The following is a 19,900-nucleotide window of genomic DNA, read 5'->3' on the forward strand; positions in this document are numbered from 1 at the left end:
TGCCCTCCTGTATGAGGATGTTCAGTTCTCAAAACACCTGACGAAATGTCCTCTCAAGCTCTCGACCTGACCTACAGTTAGAATAAGTTTAATGACTTAAACCTCAGCCTTCTACATTTCCTAACTTCTCTCTGAATAGATCCCACAAAAGTGGACTCAGTGTTCAGAGGCTTCCTGTCTTTAAATATAGCTAAATTCTTGCCTCAACAACACTGTAATGGGTACTTTTGGGTATACAACTGAAAGACAGATGTATCAGCTTTGAACTGCACTGGGTGATCTTCAAATCTTATGATACAGCCTAAGCTCCTGACCCACCTTCTGTTCAACACCATAGTTCTGTGTACCTTTTTATTTTTCCACTCTTTACCTATACTCAAAACTAAACAACTACAAACTTGTTTGGTCTCTACTCATATCAAAGTCTTTTCACAATTTCTTTCTGCTGTTTTTCTGTGTTTTCTAGCTCTGCAGCATGTCTTCTGTGCTGCAGCAACACATGAACTCAGCATTCTAGATAAAGGTGAAATGTTGATTTATGTAACATCACCATAACATTTCACATCCTATTTTTATTGACTCAAACTATTTTATCTGACCGCAACTGAATTCTCTAAGGTCTTCATTCAGCCCTTCATAGTGATGCTTTGAACCTCTCCCTTAAATTACAGTTAGGATCCAGTAAACTGTAGCACATACTCTGCCCTCCATATGAATTACTTTGCATTAATCAAGATTGAATTTCATCCCTCATTCTGTTGAATACTGACCTCATTTGATTAAATCCTTCTGATATTCCTATTCAGGCCTCACTAAAACACAAATATCATTACACTACATTATATTTACCATTTTTTAAGATATTCTGCTCCCATTGTGGACCTACAGATGACTGATGAAACCCACTCCTATTCTTCTGTCTCTAGTCACATTTTAACACAAATTGACTTTTTATGTACTTACTTAGAAACTGTTCAGCATAACCATTTCCTTGCTCTTAGATGTTGACATACAAGCAAAAAATGAAAGATAAATTTATTTAAACTGGACAGTATGTAAAACATAAAGCACATACTTTATAATTTATTTTTTTTAATTCTGTCAGGTTATCATCGTTATTTTTTCCAGTATAATACCCATTTTCCAAGGTTATTACAGCTTAACATCTCTTTGCATATCTTTCAACCACATAAAAATTTCATCTTCTTTTATTACTTCTGCAAAGTAAATTATCTCCATTATCTCCATTTTATAAATAAACAAATTAGGGGAAAAGCCCCCAATAATGATTTCATCAGGACTGCACAGAAAGTCTGTGGCAGTGATGCCAAGCAAACTTGGAATTGTTGGCGAAACCTATTCACTAATCACTAAGTCTTCTATTCCTCATATCATCTTAGTCCTTTAGTCTTCTAGCATCAGTGGAAATTATTTTCCTCATACATTATCTAATCAGGTTGTCAAAAGGGGACATAGTTTGAAACCTGTGTTACATAGCACAGTAAATGCATTTGCTGGAGGAGCACTGCCAGCACCAAATACGGCCATTTTGACTGATCACCTACATTGTAATAGCCTATCAAAAGTGACAGGTATTCACAGTGAGAGCTGCAGCTTATTACAAACAAAAGCCATATGCACCTTTCATCCTGGTAATTAAAACAAAGAAGCCAGTACCTTTCTCAGGGAGGAAAAAAGAGGAGGTTTGCAACATAGTGATTCCTGACAACGAATGGCAATTTCTTTAGGAATACATGAATCTGCTAGAAAGTCAAGATCATTTCCAATTGGAACAGCTAAAAGATTCTGCAAGATGACAATATCATTCTTGGCATTAACTGCAAAGCGCTGAACATGAAGGAAGAGAGTGAATATGTGAAATACCATGAGATGAGTGGCCAGGCTGTTACTGGAGTGGAATATAGGCCCCTGTTAACTGTTCTCAGGAAAACTACTGACTCTCCTCTGGAAAACACAGGGAGATGACCCTTACTTCATAGAATCATAGAATAGTTAGGGTTGGAAAGGACCTTAAGATCATCTAGTTTCAACCCCCCTGCCATGGGCAGGGACACCTCACGCTAAACCATGCCACTCAAGGCTTCGTCCAACCTGGCCTTGTACATCGCCAGGGATGGAGCATGGCACCGTGGCTCTACAGTTTCTCAAAGCAGATGAGCTAGCTTTTGAAACCAACAACAATAAAGCTATCTGAAATTTCACAGATGTAGGGCATGAACTATCCAAGAATTGAGACACCGATCCCTATTCTCACAGAACCCTCTGAATACAGCCAACTCTAGCCCAATCAGCCTTAGTCACACCAATCTGTTTATACACGCTTACGTTTGTTATCTTAGACCACAAAAAAGAACATTCTAAATCTTGGTAAGATATCAAAGAAAGGAAGATTGTTTCGGAGGACTGTGCTGCCAAGAACACAATAATATCACCATCAAACCCCCACATTTGTTACTGCATTCAGCCCAAGTGCTGGATGAACATCTGCACTGCAAAAATTAAGCCCATTAGCTCCTTCAGCTTGTTAGCATATTTAATACTGTGATCACAGCTTTCTATTTCTATCAAGGTGCTACTAGGTGCCAGACTCAGTATTCACATAGTGCGTCATTATTATCTCTACACCCCCCAGGTCTTTAATCTGTCTTACTTTAATGAAATTATTACACAGCAATACTGAAACAGAAGGGAAGAAGAAGGGGAAATCTGAGAAGGAAAGAGGAAGCTACCAGTGTAGGAATACTGCTGGAAAGATAAGTAGAGCTGCGATCTTATCATGTATGGTTGGACTAACACTGTGCTACATGCATCTCCAGCCTCTTAAGACTGTGTTATTAAGTTAAAGTCATCTATCACATACAAAATGCAATTAATTTAACAACTCACTCTCCTGATCTGTTTTCCTTTAGCTCCTAAGAGTGGCTTAATATAAACAGTTGTTCAACTATCTCATTTATGGTCTAAATTGAATGTGAAAAATATGTTAGCTTTGATTTTAACCCTAAGCCTTTAATTGAAAGAGTATTTTAAAACAAAGACAGAAATCCCAATTTATGTTTTCATATGAGCTGAGGCACAGATCTTTCTACATTGCTGATATTTTTCTTAATGCTAACCAGTCTCTATTCACTCCTGACATTTGCACACAACATGCATGCAAACAAACAAAAAATGAGTGCAAGGCTGCTGTAAGATACATACACCTACTCCCACAGTATGCGATGCCTGTGAGCTACACAGTCACAGGTGACTGCATGCAGTAGGCTTTGTGCATGCACTTGTTTTTTAAACATCCAAGCCAAATTTAAGCTGGCTTTCATCACAAGATGAACTTATTCACTATTTAGTATAAACCCACCACAGAGTCCACAAACCATGACCAAAAATCCCCATCACCACACAAAAAACAGTAAACTTGGAGAAATTAAAAGTATCTGTTCCTCACAAAATAAGTGAAAAGACCCAGGCAAGTAAGTCTTTCGGGTTGATATGAATTCAGCACTTCCAAGCTTGTGTCCTACATTCAAAGTGCCTTAGCATGAGAAGTATGTGCTGAATATAGAAGAAATCAATGTGCCCACACATCTACTGGTTAGCAAAGGGCTGATGGATCTTCTCTCATTCTTACACTTCTGAAATGAGGCATTTTCTCTTTACTTCAGTTACCGCCCTTTCTAAAAGCCAAATTCTCTCAGGAGGACAGAAATCCTGTGCTCCTCACGCAGAGCAGTGCAGTGTTCCGCTAAGAATCCAGGTTTACTGGGAAAAGCACAACTATTTATCTAATTTGCTTATACTCTTTCACTTACCATCTGCAACTGGCCAGTGCCAGATTCAATATTGGGTTAGCTGGGCCTTTGATCTGACCCAGGACAGCTGTTTTCCTATGAACTCATTTAACTAGCTAACATTATTCTAATAAAGCACCATGTCTTAAGCCAAACTGGACTTTGTTATTGAAATGTTACATTACATTCTACTAGCCCCTGAATAGTCACAAGAGACCCCTTCTGATGCTTCATTCTTCTGCTTTATTTCTCTGCAACAAAAAGTAAGAAATGATGGGGTTTTCAAAATGTAGGAGAAGGAGGAAAGCAACAATTAGTTTTTCATTCCCAAACTCTCCTTTAGTCAGGGAAAGGTTTTTAAGCATATGCTTTAGTGAGTCAACAACTAAGGCATTTAATAACACTATTGTTTCATGAAAACCTCAAATAAGTCAAAGATAAATCACCACTGAATGTAGTTGCCTTCTGCATTGCACTGGCAAAAGAGTTTGCACAGTTGAGCTGAGAAGAGAATCAAAGACATGACACTGGCCAAAACAAGGTGGTAGTTTCTCAGAGTTCATCAGAACAGAGCGTGTGTGATGGCAGATTTGCACAGGGACAAGTAAGGGAGCAACCACGAGGGGCAATACAGGCTTACACTGGTTTCAAGCACTTGCAAAACTGTGGAGAAAATAGTTTCTCAGACTTTCCAGTCTGCGAAAAGTATCTGCACACTAATGGCCAAAGCAACATGCTTTGGTCACCAGTACATGATGTAGGAAAACACGATTTCACACACAGTACAGACAACAGAGATTACTGAAAAGCATGGATTTCTTTCAGCAGGGGCATGATGCTGTATTTTAAGCTACATAGAAACTTCAAACAGAAAATTTTCAGTGTGCATTTATTTATACCAGAACATAGAAGCAAATTCCCAATTCACCTTCACCTCAGCTGTTACTTTAAAACAGAAGATGAGCCTGCGTTATGAAAAATTCAGGTGGTTCATTTCATCAGGCAGATGAAGAGTTTGTGGAGATAAAGGGTCAGATACGCATCTGCGGAATGAAAAGCAATCAAACATCCCAGTCTGCATCATTTCTAGAGAAGGAAGGTCAACTAGTTTGACTCTGTGGCCCTTTTTTGTGACTTTTAAAAATTATTTTTTTATTCTCTTTAAAAAGGTGCCTCAAAGTAACTTCTCTGAAACACTTTAAACCGTACAAGAATACAAGTAATCTTTGTACTACCTAAGCACTGAACAGCTTCCAGTACTGTACAGAAGAAATAGTTTGTGTGACTGCTCCTCTAGGCTTGTATTAGTCAAGTGCAAACACAGCACAAATGCAATGCTCTTAATGAGCATTTACCAGCAATAACCAATGTGAATTGAATGAATGACAGGGAGACCAGTGGCTTTAAAAATTACACAGGAGGATTTCAAAACTGCATTTAAATTTACAGAGATTTAGCCTGGCAGCTCCTAGTGCACCACACAGGGTGACCCCAGCAAAGGAAAATGTAGAGAAAGGACATCAATGAACAACACTCACTAATGTGGACTGAAAACAAAATCAACAAAAGTGGCTCAGCTCCACTCGATATGATTTCTGATGTTGTGTTTGAGCACCTACTAGTTGTACGTGAAATACCACCTCGAAATAACTGTCTCACAGTTTATTCTCCTCCTCTCTCCAGGGGGAGAATTGTGCTTGTGGCACAATACTGTGCTGTGAGGATTTGTATTTTAGTCTTAAGCCTGGATTTATGAAATATTTCTGCTACCATGCACTTCTGGTAGAGAAAACAGTTTGAATAACGGTGCTCTCAGAGTCATTGGGAGGCCATCTCCCTGCCTCACAGCGGTCCACAAGGCACTCCTGTCTCTTGCAGAGCTGAGCATACCCATAAGATAGAAAGTCAAACCATGCCTGGCACTACTGCTGACATTTCCAGCCTGAGGTTTAGGCATTCTCTCAGATACATAAAAATCAGTCTCTGAAGGAAAATTTTAATACACTGTACACTTTGAACACTTAAAATTCTCTTTTGCGTCTGTAAGAAATCAGTAGCAGAAAAAAGAAAAGCATTACCAGACATAATCATACTAAACTGTAATGTTTAGCACTAGATGAAGTTTCCTAAAAGCTAACAGGAATTGAATGAAAGAGAGGGCAAATGAAATGTGTATGAAGAACAAACACAAGCAGTTCTAACAAATGTTGTTTCTAGATCTTGGTTAAGGGTGATACAACTGACGTATTTTGCAAATGAATAATACAGATAGCGTTTGAGAGCTATTGAAATTCCCACATTTTCATCTGTTGGGCACTGTGAGCTTTTATTTATTTTCTCATTAACTGTAAAAATATGATTAATGTTCAGCTGCAAAACTTTGTGAAATCTAAATTCCTTACCAGGAGCAGAATTCAGCCCTGTTTGTAAGCAGATGTAAATACCTGATGCTGTACCAGCATGTTTCATGGTTGTTACTGGCCATGTATGTGTATGTCTGCCTTGTGCAAATCGCTAATACTGTAAGGCTCTGGATAAAGAACGGGTAAACTCTAGCATTACTGAATTCCACTGTCATTTCATTAACAGAATTCATGGGACCAGCACTGTACTCCATTTATCAAACACCAGGAAATACAGTATTTTTAGAAATACATGCAAAAGAGAAACACAGAATTCACCCTAATGTTTTTCTTTGCTTTTTTTTTTCTTTTTCCAAATATTCAAGCTCATATTAATTGCTAACATTCCATGGTGTGCTTCAAAAACATGCAGAGATGAAATGATTTCAAAACAAAGCACAGGACCTGCTTATAGCACTTTAAGAAACAAGACTGCACTACAAGCTGAAAACCAATTGTATTTTCTAAACAAAAATATCTATCTGGTATTTAGTTACATACACACAACACAAATCCACAATGCTGTCATGCTATGGCTTATTCTCTAACACAAAACCCGAAGAACCTATTGCTTTTTAAATAAGTTAGTACGTGTATTGAATTATGTTTGTGTTGGAACTCCACCCGTCCAAAAATGTTCATCACTTCACCAACATTAGAAATTTTTATTTTCTTATCATTAACTGTGCATAGTGATAGAGAAAGGACAAGTAACAGCAGGAGAGATCACTAAATAGTGCAAGATCTGCCCTAGGCTACAGATCTCACCTGGTTAACACAGATTCTCCTTTCCGAACTGGAGGCAGCCTCATGTAACCTCATCTTAATCGCTGGGGACATACGGAGCCCCAGGTAGGGAGAACAGACAATCCTTCTGAACAGGTGGGCCAAACCAAGAAAAAGTAAGCAAGTAAATAAGCATTTTCAAGCATATACTGTGACTAAACCAATCAATAAATACAGGTGACTATGTCATTTTAGGCATGTGCTTTATGGCCAGGTGATGGCTCTCCCAATCCGACCACCCCCCCCCAGATCTATACTCCCAGCTAAATCACCCTGCAGTCCCTGGGCAGATGGAGCTGAAATCAATAGCGTCATAACACCATCCCTCTCCTTCCCCCCCCCCCCAAAGCCCCATAATAGCCAAGTTTCAGCTGAGATCAGTATTGACCGGCTCCCAGCACCAGCAGGGCCTCTCCTCCAGCAGGCAGGGCAGGATCAGGCCGGATCGCTATCTGATTAGAGGGGAGCACGTCCTGACTTTCCCCAGTCACTTAAGCCGGCGTCTCATTGCTTGTCCTTAGAGACCACAGCTCCACTCAGGCAGAGAGCGTCTAGACAGTATTCATGATCCATCTGTCTGGCACAGCCAGGCTGATGACAAACTCTATTAGACCCGAAACAATTTTTCCTTTTTTTTTTCCTCTCTTCCCTCCTCCCATCTCCCTTTTCCTCTGAGAAGCAGTAATCTGACACTGAAAATTACTATCATTGTTGCAGTGCTCAAAATAGCAGTGCCAGACTTTCATTAACATCAACGCTAGACTGCTAAATATTTAAAGAAATGGATAAATTTCACCTGAAGTGGGACAGCCCAGCACACATGAAAGCAGCAGCACAATCAAAATGTAAATCTAAGCGGTTGTTTTTATCTGCGCAAATTCAGTGTCACAGTCAGAGGGGGATGCCAAAGGTCTCTTTAAACAAAACATTTTCCTTTGATTGAGCTTTTTGTTTTTAAAACAGAATCATTCTCCAGCCCCCTGCAGATCCCTACAAGGCTCAGAGCTGACAGAAGTAGGTGGGGGTGGTGAAAGAGAGAGCTATATATTTGATTTGTTTGGGGTTTTTTTTTACCTTGCACAGGAAAATGAACTCCTACAGCAAACTCTTCTATGCCAAAACAGCCATGACACATCACCTCCATCAATGCTGACAACTTGAATTTGATGTAGACATAATTTTCACATGACAAGAAGGATTTGTTCTTCCTCATTTTATTCTTCTTCAAATTCTCATGTATGTCAATATTTGTGTTTCATATGCCCAGGAACACAGATCACAGCAGAGATAACTACCTGTACTGTTTTCCACTAATCAACTAAAGAACTAAAATTTCCACCATTGTAACCCTTCTCAATTAGACATGACTTGGATACTGCAGTCTGCAGACAACAAGGCTACACTTCCCATTTCAAAATCTAATTTACTTTTAGCAGGACAAGGCAGGCTGATTATTTGTTGTGAAACAAAGGGAAATGCTCAAACAAATGAACTGTGTCCTGCTGAAAGCAGGCACATTGTTTCAATTCCTCCGAGTCCCAGTTTTGCAGGTCATGTGAAGCAGGAAGCTGCTGCCAAGGTTTAAAAGTCTGCAAGGTGTAAAATCCTGCTCTTCATCACATTTTTGCTATCACGGCTTTGTGTCGTTAAATACACCCTCAACCTCCAAGTAGTGTTTTAAAAGAACAGCCATCTCCATTATCTCAATCAGTAAGTCTTTATCCCTGATGAAAATTATAGTAAGTAGACCTATGGGAAGGAAGTTGACACAGGCTACTTTGCACAGGGCTACCTGTGGGGAAAACTGCAGTAAGGTCCCAATGTCCTCACCAAGGAGGGGGAGGTATGCTTTAACACACACCACCAAACCTGTGTTAAAAATCCCAATGTAAACCAAGCTGTTACCTTAACATGTTCAAACGTAAATACCTTAGTGTGTATTTTGACCAACTTGCTGGATTGCAGCTAGTGTTGCCTAAAATCAGACTCTAACACACCTTGGAGCTGGTGAAGATTTTTTCCAGCTGGCCTCCAATTTCTCTGTGCTAAATTGCCCATGCAGCAGCATAAGGAAACCTTACCTTCAAGTCAGCAGAGGAAAATTAACAGAAAAACCAAAGGGCTGCAGAAATACATATTTTGTCTAACTTTGCACACGTGAGATATCTTATTGAGCTCAGTAGCAACATTTAAAAGACCAAATAAATAGCCTTCGCATTGGAGCCAGGTAAGAGCGAAGAGACAGGAACACCAGAGATCTGGGAGATTTAAACTCCTCTAACACAATTAGATAGTGTCTGCTGCAATCATGAGATCCAGGGAGCAGGTCACCCACAAAAAATATCTTTCTATACCACTGCTCATGCAAGTTAACTAAACTAAACAATAAACACCAATGAGACATTTCTGGATCTGGCTGTTGGCAAGGACACAAATGAGAAATGCTTCAGTAGCCTGGAAATATGGGCTACTGCTAACATGGCACATATTGCTTAAATAAACTACAGCAGAACTTCCATATGAAAATTTATTTATCATGTGGGGGTAGTCTATGCATTAGTGTGAAATTAGATGAATACTGATTCCACCACAGGAGGACAGAAGGTTTGGATATAATACAAGAAAGGGATTCTTTGAAGAAACAGAAGAGGCAAAGGAGTACCATAGTAGCACCAATGCGATCTAAGACAAGAGTAGTCCCAGGGAGAAAAAGACCACTCTGCTTGGATGTAGACCAGCACACAAACATAGGTCCTTTCAACAGCTTCTTCCCTATTCAACAACTGTGCACAAGCAAGAAGATGCAAGAATAGAGCTGATATGTAATGCTGACCAGAAAGAAGTTTCTGTTTTAAAATTCCTCAAGTGATTATTTTTAAAACTCATTTTCTTCTTACTGAGCTGTATTACTGTCTTGTCACTAACTGGAAGCCAAAGAATGTATGTACTTCTGTACTAGAAGGTAGCCTTGTCAGCTGGGACATTTCAAGTGCATACACTGTGGTGTACTCTGGTAGGGATCCCTATTAAAATCATTGAGCAAAAGCATGCATGAGTTTCTTAATTCAAAATGTCATCCCTCTAAGGCCTGGGGACTTCAGCAAGTATTCTAGAAACAGTTTTTCAAGGCTGGATTAAGCTAACACAACCAACTGCCACGTCCATAAAAATGCTCTTTCCTATTACCAACCGGCACCGATTTCTATCATGTAGCAGCCTGTTTAATAACAAGGACATGGTAAATATCACTAATTCTCTGTTGTTTTAAATACTATATTTATGGCTGTATTATTTTTTTATCTGGCTTTGATCTTTTTTCTCTTTGTTTCACCAAGTTTGGGGTTGTTGGTTTTTTTTTCTTTCAAACAGGATTCCCTAAATTTACCAGCATTTGTCACAGCCCCTATCACTATGAGCAAGTACAGTCACTATCATTATCCCCAAACACAACAAATAATGAACTACTCTCCCTGCCACAAAGTGAGTAAAAAACACTTCTGAATGCTCCTAGCAATAAATGAAGTACTCCCTCTACCAACTGGTCGTTTGCAATGTTGTTGCAAACCCAGCAAATATAGCTATTGAAGGACTTAATAAGACTGTTCACCTAATTATTCTTCTTCACTCAGCACTGGAGAGGGCTGAAGTAGCAGGACTATTGGACACTGTGTTTTAGAAGTCACTGAAAATGAAGAAATGTAACATTTAAGGAAACACAAATCATGGAAAGATGTTGGGTTTGTTTTTTTTCTTTTCAAACCCTCCCAGAGGGTAACTGACACATGGGTGGTAACAGTCCTCAGGTCTGTAAAGATGGGGAGGAACAACTTAGGGGAAGACCAGCAGTCTGTAGATCCTGGATCAAGCAAGTAACAATTTCTGCAGTCCAAAGGCCTTTTGAAGAGAAGACCAGCGCAAGTTGTGAACATGCCGCTGTGATTACCGCACAACTGCCACCAGCACAGAGGGGTACTGAAAAACCACCGACCCCAACGTTTCAGACCTCAAGCTGAAGGGTGGCTTTGGGAGTTCCACCTAGGAGCCTGCAGAGGAACTCACAGGGTGCCACTTTTGCACTGAAGCCATGCAGCACCACCACCTGCAATGCCCCAACTGCTGCTTGTCATCAAAGTCCTGCCCTCCATCTGCTACCACAGTGGCTTTCATGGCTCCTTTAGACAAACATTTGTGCTAGCTTGGTTGAATAGTTGTACAGTATCCCAGAAAAAAAAAAACCAAACCAAACAATCATCTATCTGAACTTTAAAGGTATGCTTACAAGTTTTGCATGCACAAATAATATGGCAAAACATTTCTACAACTCAAAAGCCAAAGTCAGCCTAAGTTCATGGGCATATACATGTGCCATTTTGATCTGGACCCATCACCAAAGCCTATGGCTAGTCCTGGGGCTTTGGGAAGAGTTTCTCTCAAAAAAAAACAAATCAAAAATAAAATGAAATAACATAAAAGTACATATAGGCTGTTATTACTTCAAAACCTCTGAAATCACTGCAGAGGTACCAAAGTACTTCAAAGTAAAAGATTTAAAAACATTTAGGAACGTGTATATTTGGAGGTTAGAGGGCAGAGGAAGAAAGGCAGACACCCAACACCTGACTTCATCTTCTATGATGTATTCAATCCAGTGATTCTACCTTGCTTAATGGCACGTTTGTTACAAAACTTACAGATACATGCTGCTTATAATTCCTGTTATTAATAACAACACAGATATTCCTAAACCATAGTTACAACCAGAGGTGAAACAGCATGATCAAGGATATGAGTATTTACAAAACCAAACCATTTGGAAAGTGATAAATAATGTAAAAGCCCTTCTATGGTACTTGCACACCAGAAGCATTATTGGAAAAATTCTCCCCCATCCAGAAAGCTGAACTGTGGTTCAAAAATAAATCATTGCAGAACATATAAAAAACAAAAAGCAAATTTTGATTTCAGCATACATCACTGAGGGCAAAGCACTAAGACAGCAATTCTGGTGATAAGCTCTGACACTCTGTGTGAGGTATTTATGCACCAAAAAATAGCAACTAAAGCTATTTTAAATAAATACCTACAAAAGCTCAGTGACCTACTAAATGATGCTCACCTCAGCACTACTAAAATATATTTGATTAATAGAAATTATGACTGGAAAAATTACAGCTCTCATAACGATCTTAATAGCATATAAAGACTGTTACACAAAGCATAAATTATTTTTTTAGAACCTTGGAAAACAAATTATTTAATCATTTATGTATTATGCTTTCTTCCTCAGAAACCACGTAAGATCCATATGATTTTAACTTCAATGTCTGCAGCACAAACTCCTTGTGCATGACTACAACTTTCCAGGTTTAGAAACATAGAGAAAATGTGTTAAAAAAAAATGCCGGTTCAGAGAAGAACAACATTTACTTCCACTGTCTCATCTCCCCTAGGTATCATACTGCAGACCAAGTTTCCAAACAGACTGATTTCTGAGGTAAACAGACATATTTGACATACATACATACACGGATGCACACAAAGCGCCAGTACTTACAGCTGAAGATGCCTGGAGGTGGATGCTCTGTTACAAGCAGACAGTTCTCTTCATCACTGTTATCCCCACAGTCATTCTGTTGGTTACAAATCAATGAACCAAGATACAAGCATTTACCACTGGCGCAGGTGAATTTGCACTCTGAAAGGCAAAAAGGAAACCAAAACAAAAATGTGTCAGGAAATTCATGCTTACCTTCTTCACCTCTAGGGTGACTGATATTAAAGGTAATGTCTTTCTAGTAGATGCTAACATGGTGGTTGCGGCTCTAGCACGTAACACCAAAATACATAATACAGTATTTGTAGCTTTGCACGTGTAAATATATACATGACACATTTCAGATCACTGGACTCAATCCACTACTAAACCAGATCTGCCATTTGGGGAAATCCAACTTCTTAAAAAGAGACAGTATTTTTTTTCTAGTTGATGTTCAGTGTTTGTGTGGCACTTTGCATATTTGGAATAAGACAGCACTGTGAATAAGAATAATAATTGTCCCACATTAAAAAGTCTTGCACAACCTAAGACAGCATCAGCTGTAACGTACAAGTATAGTTTGTAACCAGGAACATTTCTGTCCACACACAATTATTCCTTAACTGCTTTCCCAAATTCAATTTGCCAGTCTCCCAACTAATTACAATCAAGCACTCAGTGTCTGCACACTGAACTCCCACATGCCACTTTGCCTTACAAGGTCAGTAAACTTCTAAAATCTCTATAAAGTGTATAAATGCTATATGCAGGCATGTTGTATTTTTACTTTATTCTTTTTCACTACAAAAAAAAAAATTAAGTTTCCCCTAAATATGGTTCCATCATGAGAACAATTCCTGTGAGACCAAGTATACTTTACAGTAAGTATTTGAGATGTAATTAAGAAATGTTCACAAAAATATACATGCGATTATAAAAAGCTTTCTCACTAGGCTTGTTCCAAAGTTAAATACACTACACATCTAGAACAGAGGACATACCTAGACACATTATAATTTAATGGTTACACTTCCAGCATGTTGACAAATTCTGGCAATTGTCATTCACAAGCAGAGGTAAAGTCTAATACACTCACAAGTAGTGTATTAAAGTAGTGCCATTCCCTGAACCTCGGGCTTCCCTAAGGCTGCAGTTTGGGTTGGCTGATTCTGCTTCAGAGAGATGATCTGAAGAAAAGAGATAGCATTTTTTCACCTTCAACTGTATCAACAAGAGACTTTCCTTTAATCTTAACAGCACTTACACTTAGGCAGCACCTCTAATTCTAAAAAGCCCCTAAGCCAGTTACTGGGGTGTGATATTTACCCATATGTATCTGATGTGTAACATAGGCATGCTAATAGTGAAGGAGAAATAAAACTGGGAATGTGAATGAAATAATTTCATTTTCTTAGCAAATCTGCTTTGTAGGTAGAAGTGATCTGTGGACTTTGAACACTTTTCATTAAGAGTATTAATGAAATTTTTGGTACACATATCAGCAAGAATCTGTTGCTGCAAAAATATATGCATCAATGTGTGTAACATAAAATGCTACTTAGGAATATAAATAAAAGCCATAAAATGTTATGCAAGAAAAAAAAACATTTCCTGTGGAAAAAAAAATCTACTTTCCTGTTTCACTTGGTCAAACTGCACTCAAAAATCAGTGAGCATTTGCCTAAATAAGGTCCTCAAGATGGATCCTTTAGCCCACCCCATTAGTATTTAATTGTTCAAACTGTACAATAAAATACTGTACAAACAAAATATTTTTCCCCGTTTCTTTGTCACCCTGTCCTTCTCTGATACAACAAAGAACTGAAGATGCATTTAAGGGCTTACGTTTTCTGGTTTGAATACAGAGGATACAAAAATCATAAGTAAACAGAGTAAGCCTTTGAAATCGAAGAAATTAAGTAGGTCATTAACAGTTACTTTTTGAAAGCAAGAGTTAAAAGATAGATCTCAACAATCTGGTAATTACAACACCTCAGAACTCACTTCTGCAACTTCATGAAGTAAGAAACTGGAATAAAAAAGGAACAAAGCTGCCTTGGAAGATTAGAAAAGTTGGCTTGCAAGGGTTCAAACTTTCCAGCTGTCTTAAATGAGGAATATAACACAGGGTGAAATTAGAGTGGTAAAGGACATACTGCTTCTCTTTGAAAGACAAATATCAAACACCATTATTGCCTGAAGTTAAAATATTTGGCATGTTACTTTGGCCACACTATTTCTTTCCTGTGTCTTTGTGTTGAGTCCTAATGTAAAGCTTTCCACACTTCCCTCACGACTGATATGAAGTGCGCAGGCAAGATGTCATCTAAAAAGCAATTAAAGCTAAGAACTTTGGGTTCCTGTTTGCCACCAGATTATGCTGTCTTCAGACAAAAGACCAAATGAAGCACTAGATTTTCAGTAGCTCTATTAAAGTCAAAGATCTGAGCTTTGACTAACATTACCTTAAGAGGACTAACTAGAGGAAAGAATTAGTGCTTTAAGGGGTTGGGGTTTGTTTGGATTTTGGGGTTTTTTTTTTGGCATAGGTAACATAACACATCCAAATTTGGATTCAAAACCAGACTCAAACAAGTTGCCATGTAAAATGTCATGGCTACTTCCTCCTTCCTTCAGATACATGAGCATTGCCATTGTCAAGGTGTATTAAAAAAGAGAGTCACCAGATGTCTCATTCCCTGTTGATATGCCTGCCTTGACTGGAAAATTGCTCACAATACCACAGGAATTCTATGTTGATTTTAAAACTGAACATGTTGTTAAAGTCATCCTCCCTTGTGATCTCCAGCAAAATCTATTTGACAAGAAAGCAGTCACCCTGTGCTGGGTCTGGCTGGGATGGAGTCTCCTAAACAGCCCCTATGGTGCTGTTTTGGCTTTGTGACCAAAATAGTGTTGATAACACACCAGTGTTTGGCTATGGCTGAACAGTGCCTGCACATCACTGAAGCTTCCTCTTTTTTTCACCCTTCTGCTCTGAGGGAGTAGACAGGAGGTGGGCAAGAGGCTGGGAGGGGACATGGCCAGGACAGCTAACCACAACTGACCATAGGGGTCCTCCGGGTTTGTCTTCCTGTTGCTTCGAGACTTGGTTGGTCATAAGCCTATCTGTGGGAGGTAGTGACTCCTTTTGCACAAATAGGTTTCTTCCCCTCTTTTCTTCACTTACTAGAACTGTCTGCTGCTATTCTTCCTATTCTCTCCCCTGTCCTGCAGGGCGTGGGTGCCTACCTGCTGGCCAGGATCAAACCACAACACATGCCTGTGCAAAAGTAACTTCTAAATCTAACAACATTTAGTATCTAATGGAGGACAGAAAAGTGCTAAACTTGAGCCTGCATAATAACATTCTGTTGAAGTCTGAAGGAAATACTCAAAGTAAAAATATATTGTAGGAACAGGACAAATTAACAGATTGTTCAATGAAAGTACAGATACTTCTGAACATGGAACATACTTTGCATCAGGTATTTGCAACTTGTAAACAAAAATGCAGTACCTTAAAGTAGTTTACATAGTAAATGCATTTAAACAGGGCATGCTTTTACTAAAACCAGAAGAGAGCCCTTCCTTGTAAAGCAAGGTGGAGCTAAACGAGGTTGATGGTTAGTGGAGACAACAGAAAGCAAATACTAACAGTACTGTCAAGCTGAAAGTTAGTAAATAAACTCGCACAGGTCTACACCAAAATACTAGGAGTGACCTCAAAACACTCTGACCAGGAAATTCAGACCAGTCTGGACTAGACCAATGTGCCTAATGACACACCAGAGAGCCCTTTTCAGTACAAAGTCTTGCACTTGGCCTGTCTAGACAAGAAGAGGGGGGGAAACCTCCTGTTCTGAAAATAAGCCAGCACGATCCTTCTTTCATGAATAATGTTTCAAAGCTAGACAGTTTTCCCTTTCATTTTCAAGTGGCAATTAGTGAAACATCAGTAGGTTGGCCAGCAAGGCTCTGACTAGAGCTAAACCTGAAGCAAGATGACAGCTACTGAAAGTTGAAAAAACAGCCCTTCTTATAATTATGTCTTACTATGTTCAGAATTATGTCTTCACCTTAATTTTAAAATTTCTCTTGATGATACACTGATTCTTCAACATAAAGTTTTAATAAATATACTTCCAGGTAGATCCAGACTACCTTGAAAATAGTAAACACTAAGAATACTATCATGAATATTTCCTGTTTTTATAAACTGCATGCAAGTAGTATACATAAGTGTATTGCTCACATGTTCAAGGTAAATGCTTGTATGTATAAATTCTTTACATACATATACCCATTAATATATGACTGTATCAAATAATTGAAGGTTACGTTTCAGCTGCAACAGCAAAAGATGGATTTGCCTCATGATACAAAAATCTTTTTTTGTTGTTGTGAAATACAGTATCTGCTGTATTGGGTAGGCTTATTTTATACTTTCTGTGCCTACCCAACAAGATAATTTTATCCTTGCATTCCACTTAATTCTTTTAGACTTCATTTACACTTGACTTCATCCATATGAACAGTATTTCCATTGTTTTGTCATCCCACTTACTGTAGGGAATTTTTAATTATAGCTAAGTGCTGTTTCTTCTTGTAATGTAAGTCCAACCACAGGCCAAGAGAGAAGAAAAGCAACAAAATGTCATATTGAAAAAATATGGTGGTTTAGGCCACTGTTACGATGCATGTCACAGCTACTTATTTAATGGGTCTGAGATGATTATCTGACCCAGGGGCAGACTTCTATTCCATCCATTCGAATAAAAAGTAAAGAACTATATACATAGCCAGTGATCTCAATTTGTTGTAGCTAAACTGTAGTAACACAGCTGAAATGTGAAATCCTAAGTGATGCCTGGGACTTAGCTGGACCATAAAAGCACTCTCCAGAGTCCATCCAACTGGAAGCAGCCCTGGTAGTACAGCCAGCAGAGGGTGATCAAAAACCCTACTGGCATCAGGTAAGCAAAAGGTGAAAATCTCCTTACCTCTGGGTGTATCTAGGTCTCTAGAATAAAGGCCTAATGTCTAATTTCTTGCATAAATACTCCATTTGAAGTATGTTGTCATACTTCCTTCATACTCCTGTTCATATTGTAACCTGAAAGAAAATATGTTTAAAGGGCATAATCACCTGTTGCAAGAGTAAAAAGAGGCAGAAGTAGTAAATTGGGGAGAGAGGGAGGAAGCACACTTCGCTAGAGATTAAAGAAACATAAACCACAAATACCAGAGTCAGTACAATAAAACCCTGTTCAACCTCTGATAAACATCTGTCTGCATATTATTTTTAATATTGTAGATTGTAGCTTTATAATGGGAAGTAAGTCATAAATAGAAGGCAACGTGTACACAAGGAACATGTTTATTTGCAAAAAAAGCTTGGTTAATGAGGAAGATGGCAGGCTGCCACGTGATCTAATAAACCTCCATTGATAAGGGGAAGAGAGGCATAAATAGGCCTTTAAAAAAAAACAAAACAAACAAAAAAAAGGCTTCATAAAAAGAATGTCAAGCAGAATACCAGCAAAAAATGAAAGCCGATCAGCTTATGCAGGATAAGAAGCAGAACTGTAAATCACAGGCAAAGGCCTGTCCTCACTGCCTACAGATTCACACAAGACAGGAGTCTTTTCTCAGAGCCACACAGTGTGGAGACTGAGAGAACTCTGCCCAGAGGAGAAACAGCCGTAAAACTGGGCTGATTGAAAGAAGATTGGTACTGGTTCAAAAGCAGTCTCATTTGCCAAGCTGCTACCCTCTTGCAGTCTCCTATGCTTGCTCGGTTATCCAGCAATTATCTTTTCATCTTCTTAAGGCACAGCCTAAAGCTATGCCTTTTAACTAGTTAACTATTTATGCCACTAGCTAAAGGAAGCTTATTCTTACACACAGGTAGTGTGCGTATTACACAATATTCTTAAGCACAAGTAGTGAAATCTGCCATTCAGTTCACCAGTTAAGGGGGTTAGGACATTTCCCTAAGCTTATCTTAACAGCCTGAACAAAATTACACTAGAAATTCAGACTTCCTTTATTTGGGACTTGTCAATGAGCTTAGTTTTTGTCTGTGACTCAACCGAGCCATGGTCTTGATTTTGACCCATCAGAGCCCACACAAAGAAGTGCGCTGCAGTGCCACGGCAAACACATACAGCTGCTAAGGTGTCAGACAAGGAACATCTTCACTCCAGCCCCTCAGAGGGAAAGACCTACAAAGCATGGGTTTCCATGGCCATTAGAAGGCCCTTTGTTTTTCCCAGTTTAATGCAGTGGTAATGTGGGATCTGCTATGGCATGCCAGACCCACCCATGGGCCATATCTTAGCCCCACCACCTCAACCCAGGGTGACAGTGACTGCCAAGTCATGCCATGACAGACCCCGGTAGGGAGCCCCCACCACCTGCTGACATTTCTGTATGTACTAGCAGAGCTTTCCTAATCAAGTATGTGAAGGCACATTGGTGACTCAGCTAATGACACTCTCATTTTCAGTTGTGGAATTACATGAGGAGACGATTAAAAATGCATTAAATACGTACCTTGTAATTTTTTGTCAAGCACAATGTCATTATGGGCAAGTGCGGATGAGAAGTAAAGGGCATGTGCAAATGAGAGTTTCTAAATGTCTAGTTCTCCTTAATCAAAATTCAAAGAATTCCTGAATTATGGTAAATATTTTTAAATTATCTTAGTTGGTTTTCATCTTCGGAAATCTTTAATAATCACAACCAGTATCACTTACAGATTTGCAGAATGCTGCATATATAGAAGAATATAAAATAAAAAATCATGTTACTGTAGTAGTTTCTTGGAGGTTTTTTTTTCCTTTGGAATATCGTTTGCATAGCAAATAACTCAAGAGTAAACCATTTTATTAGGTAACATCACAACCTTGTATCCAGAGAAACAGATTCATGTCACTTCACAGATGCATTGCTAAATTTTGACTGCAGTCCTAAAAATGTGCTGCCTTTATGTTCTGTTATTAAATCAGGTCAGATTACTTCAGACTGTAACCTTGTAAGATAGGAACTGTTTTCAGTAGTTCTAGCAGGTACTGGAACCCCATTCCCATCTGACATCACGTAATGTTACTGAAGCAATGAGAACACATTAGAGAACTTGTCTTTCCACACAAGTAATGTACAATGCAGGTAAGAGTATACCATTGTTGTGGTGTAAGACCAGCCAGTAACTCAGAACCACTCAGCCTCTCTCTCAATCCCCTCCCCCCCCATTCCTCCCCCCTGCTCCCAGAGGGATGGGGAGGAGAATCGAAAGAATGTAACTCCCACGGGTTGAGATAAGAACAGCCCAGTAACTGAGGTATAACACAAATCACTACTGC

General features: G+C 39.0%; 1 protein-coding gene across 2 annotated transcripts in view; it reads right to left on the bottom strand.

The window, feature by feature from the left end:
• LDLRAD4 (low density lipoprotein receptor class A domain containing 4) overlaps positions 1–19,900 on the bottom strand; it is a 180,161-nt gene that overhangs the window by 133,696 nt on the left and 26,565 nt on the right. For both annotated transcript variants that reach the window (XM_061357445.1, XM_061357444.1), the window contains exon 2: positions 12,552–12,692. In XM_061357445.1, the coding sequence (XP_061213429.1) occupies positions 12,552–12,692 (141 nt within the window). The remainder of the gene's footprint in view (positions 1–12,551; positions 12,693–19,900) is intronic.

Source organism: Neopsephotus bourkii, unplaced genomic scaffold (genome assembly GCF_033783945.1).
Source record: "Neopsephotus bourkii isolate Nb327-2 ecotype Australia unplaced genomic scaffold, CSIRO-AGI_Nbou_v1 NB_894, whole genome shotgun sequence".
In the NCBI taxonomy this organism is placed as follows: domain Eukaryota; kingdom Metazoa; phylum Chordata; class Aves; order Psittaciformes; family Psittacidae; genus Neopsephotus; species Neopsephotus bourkii.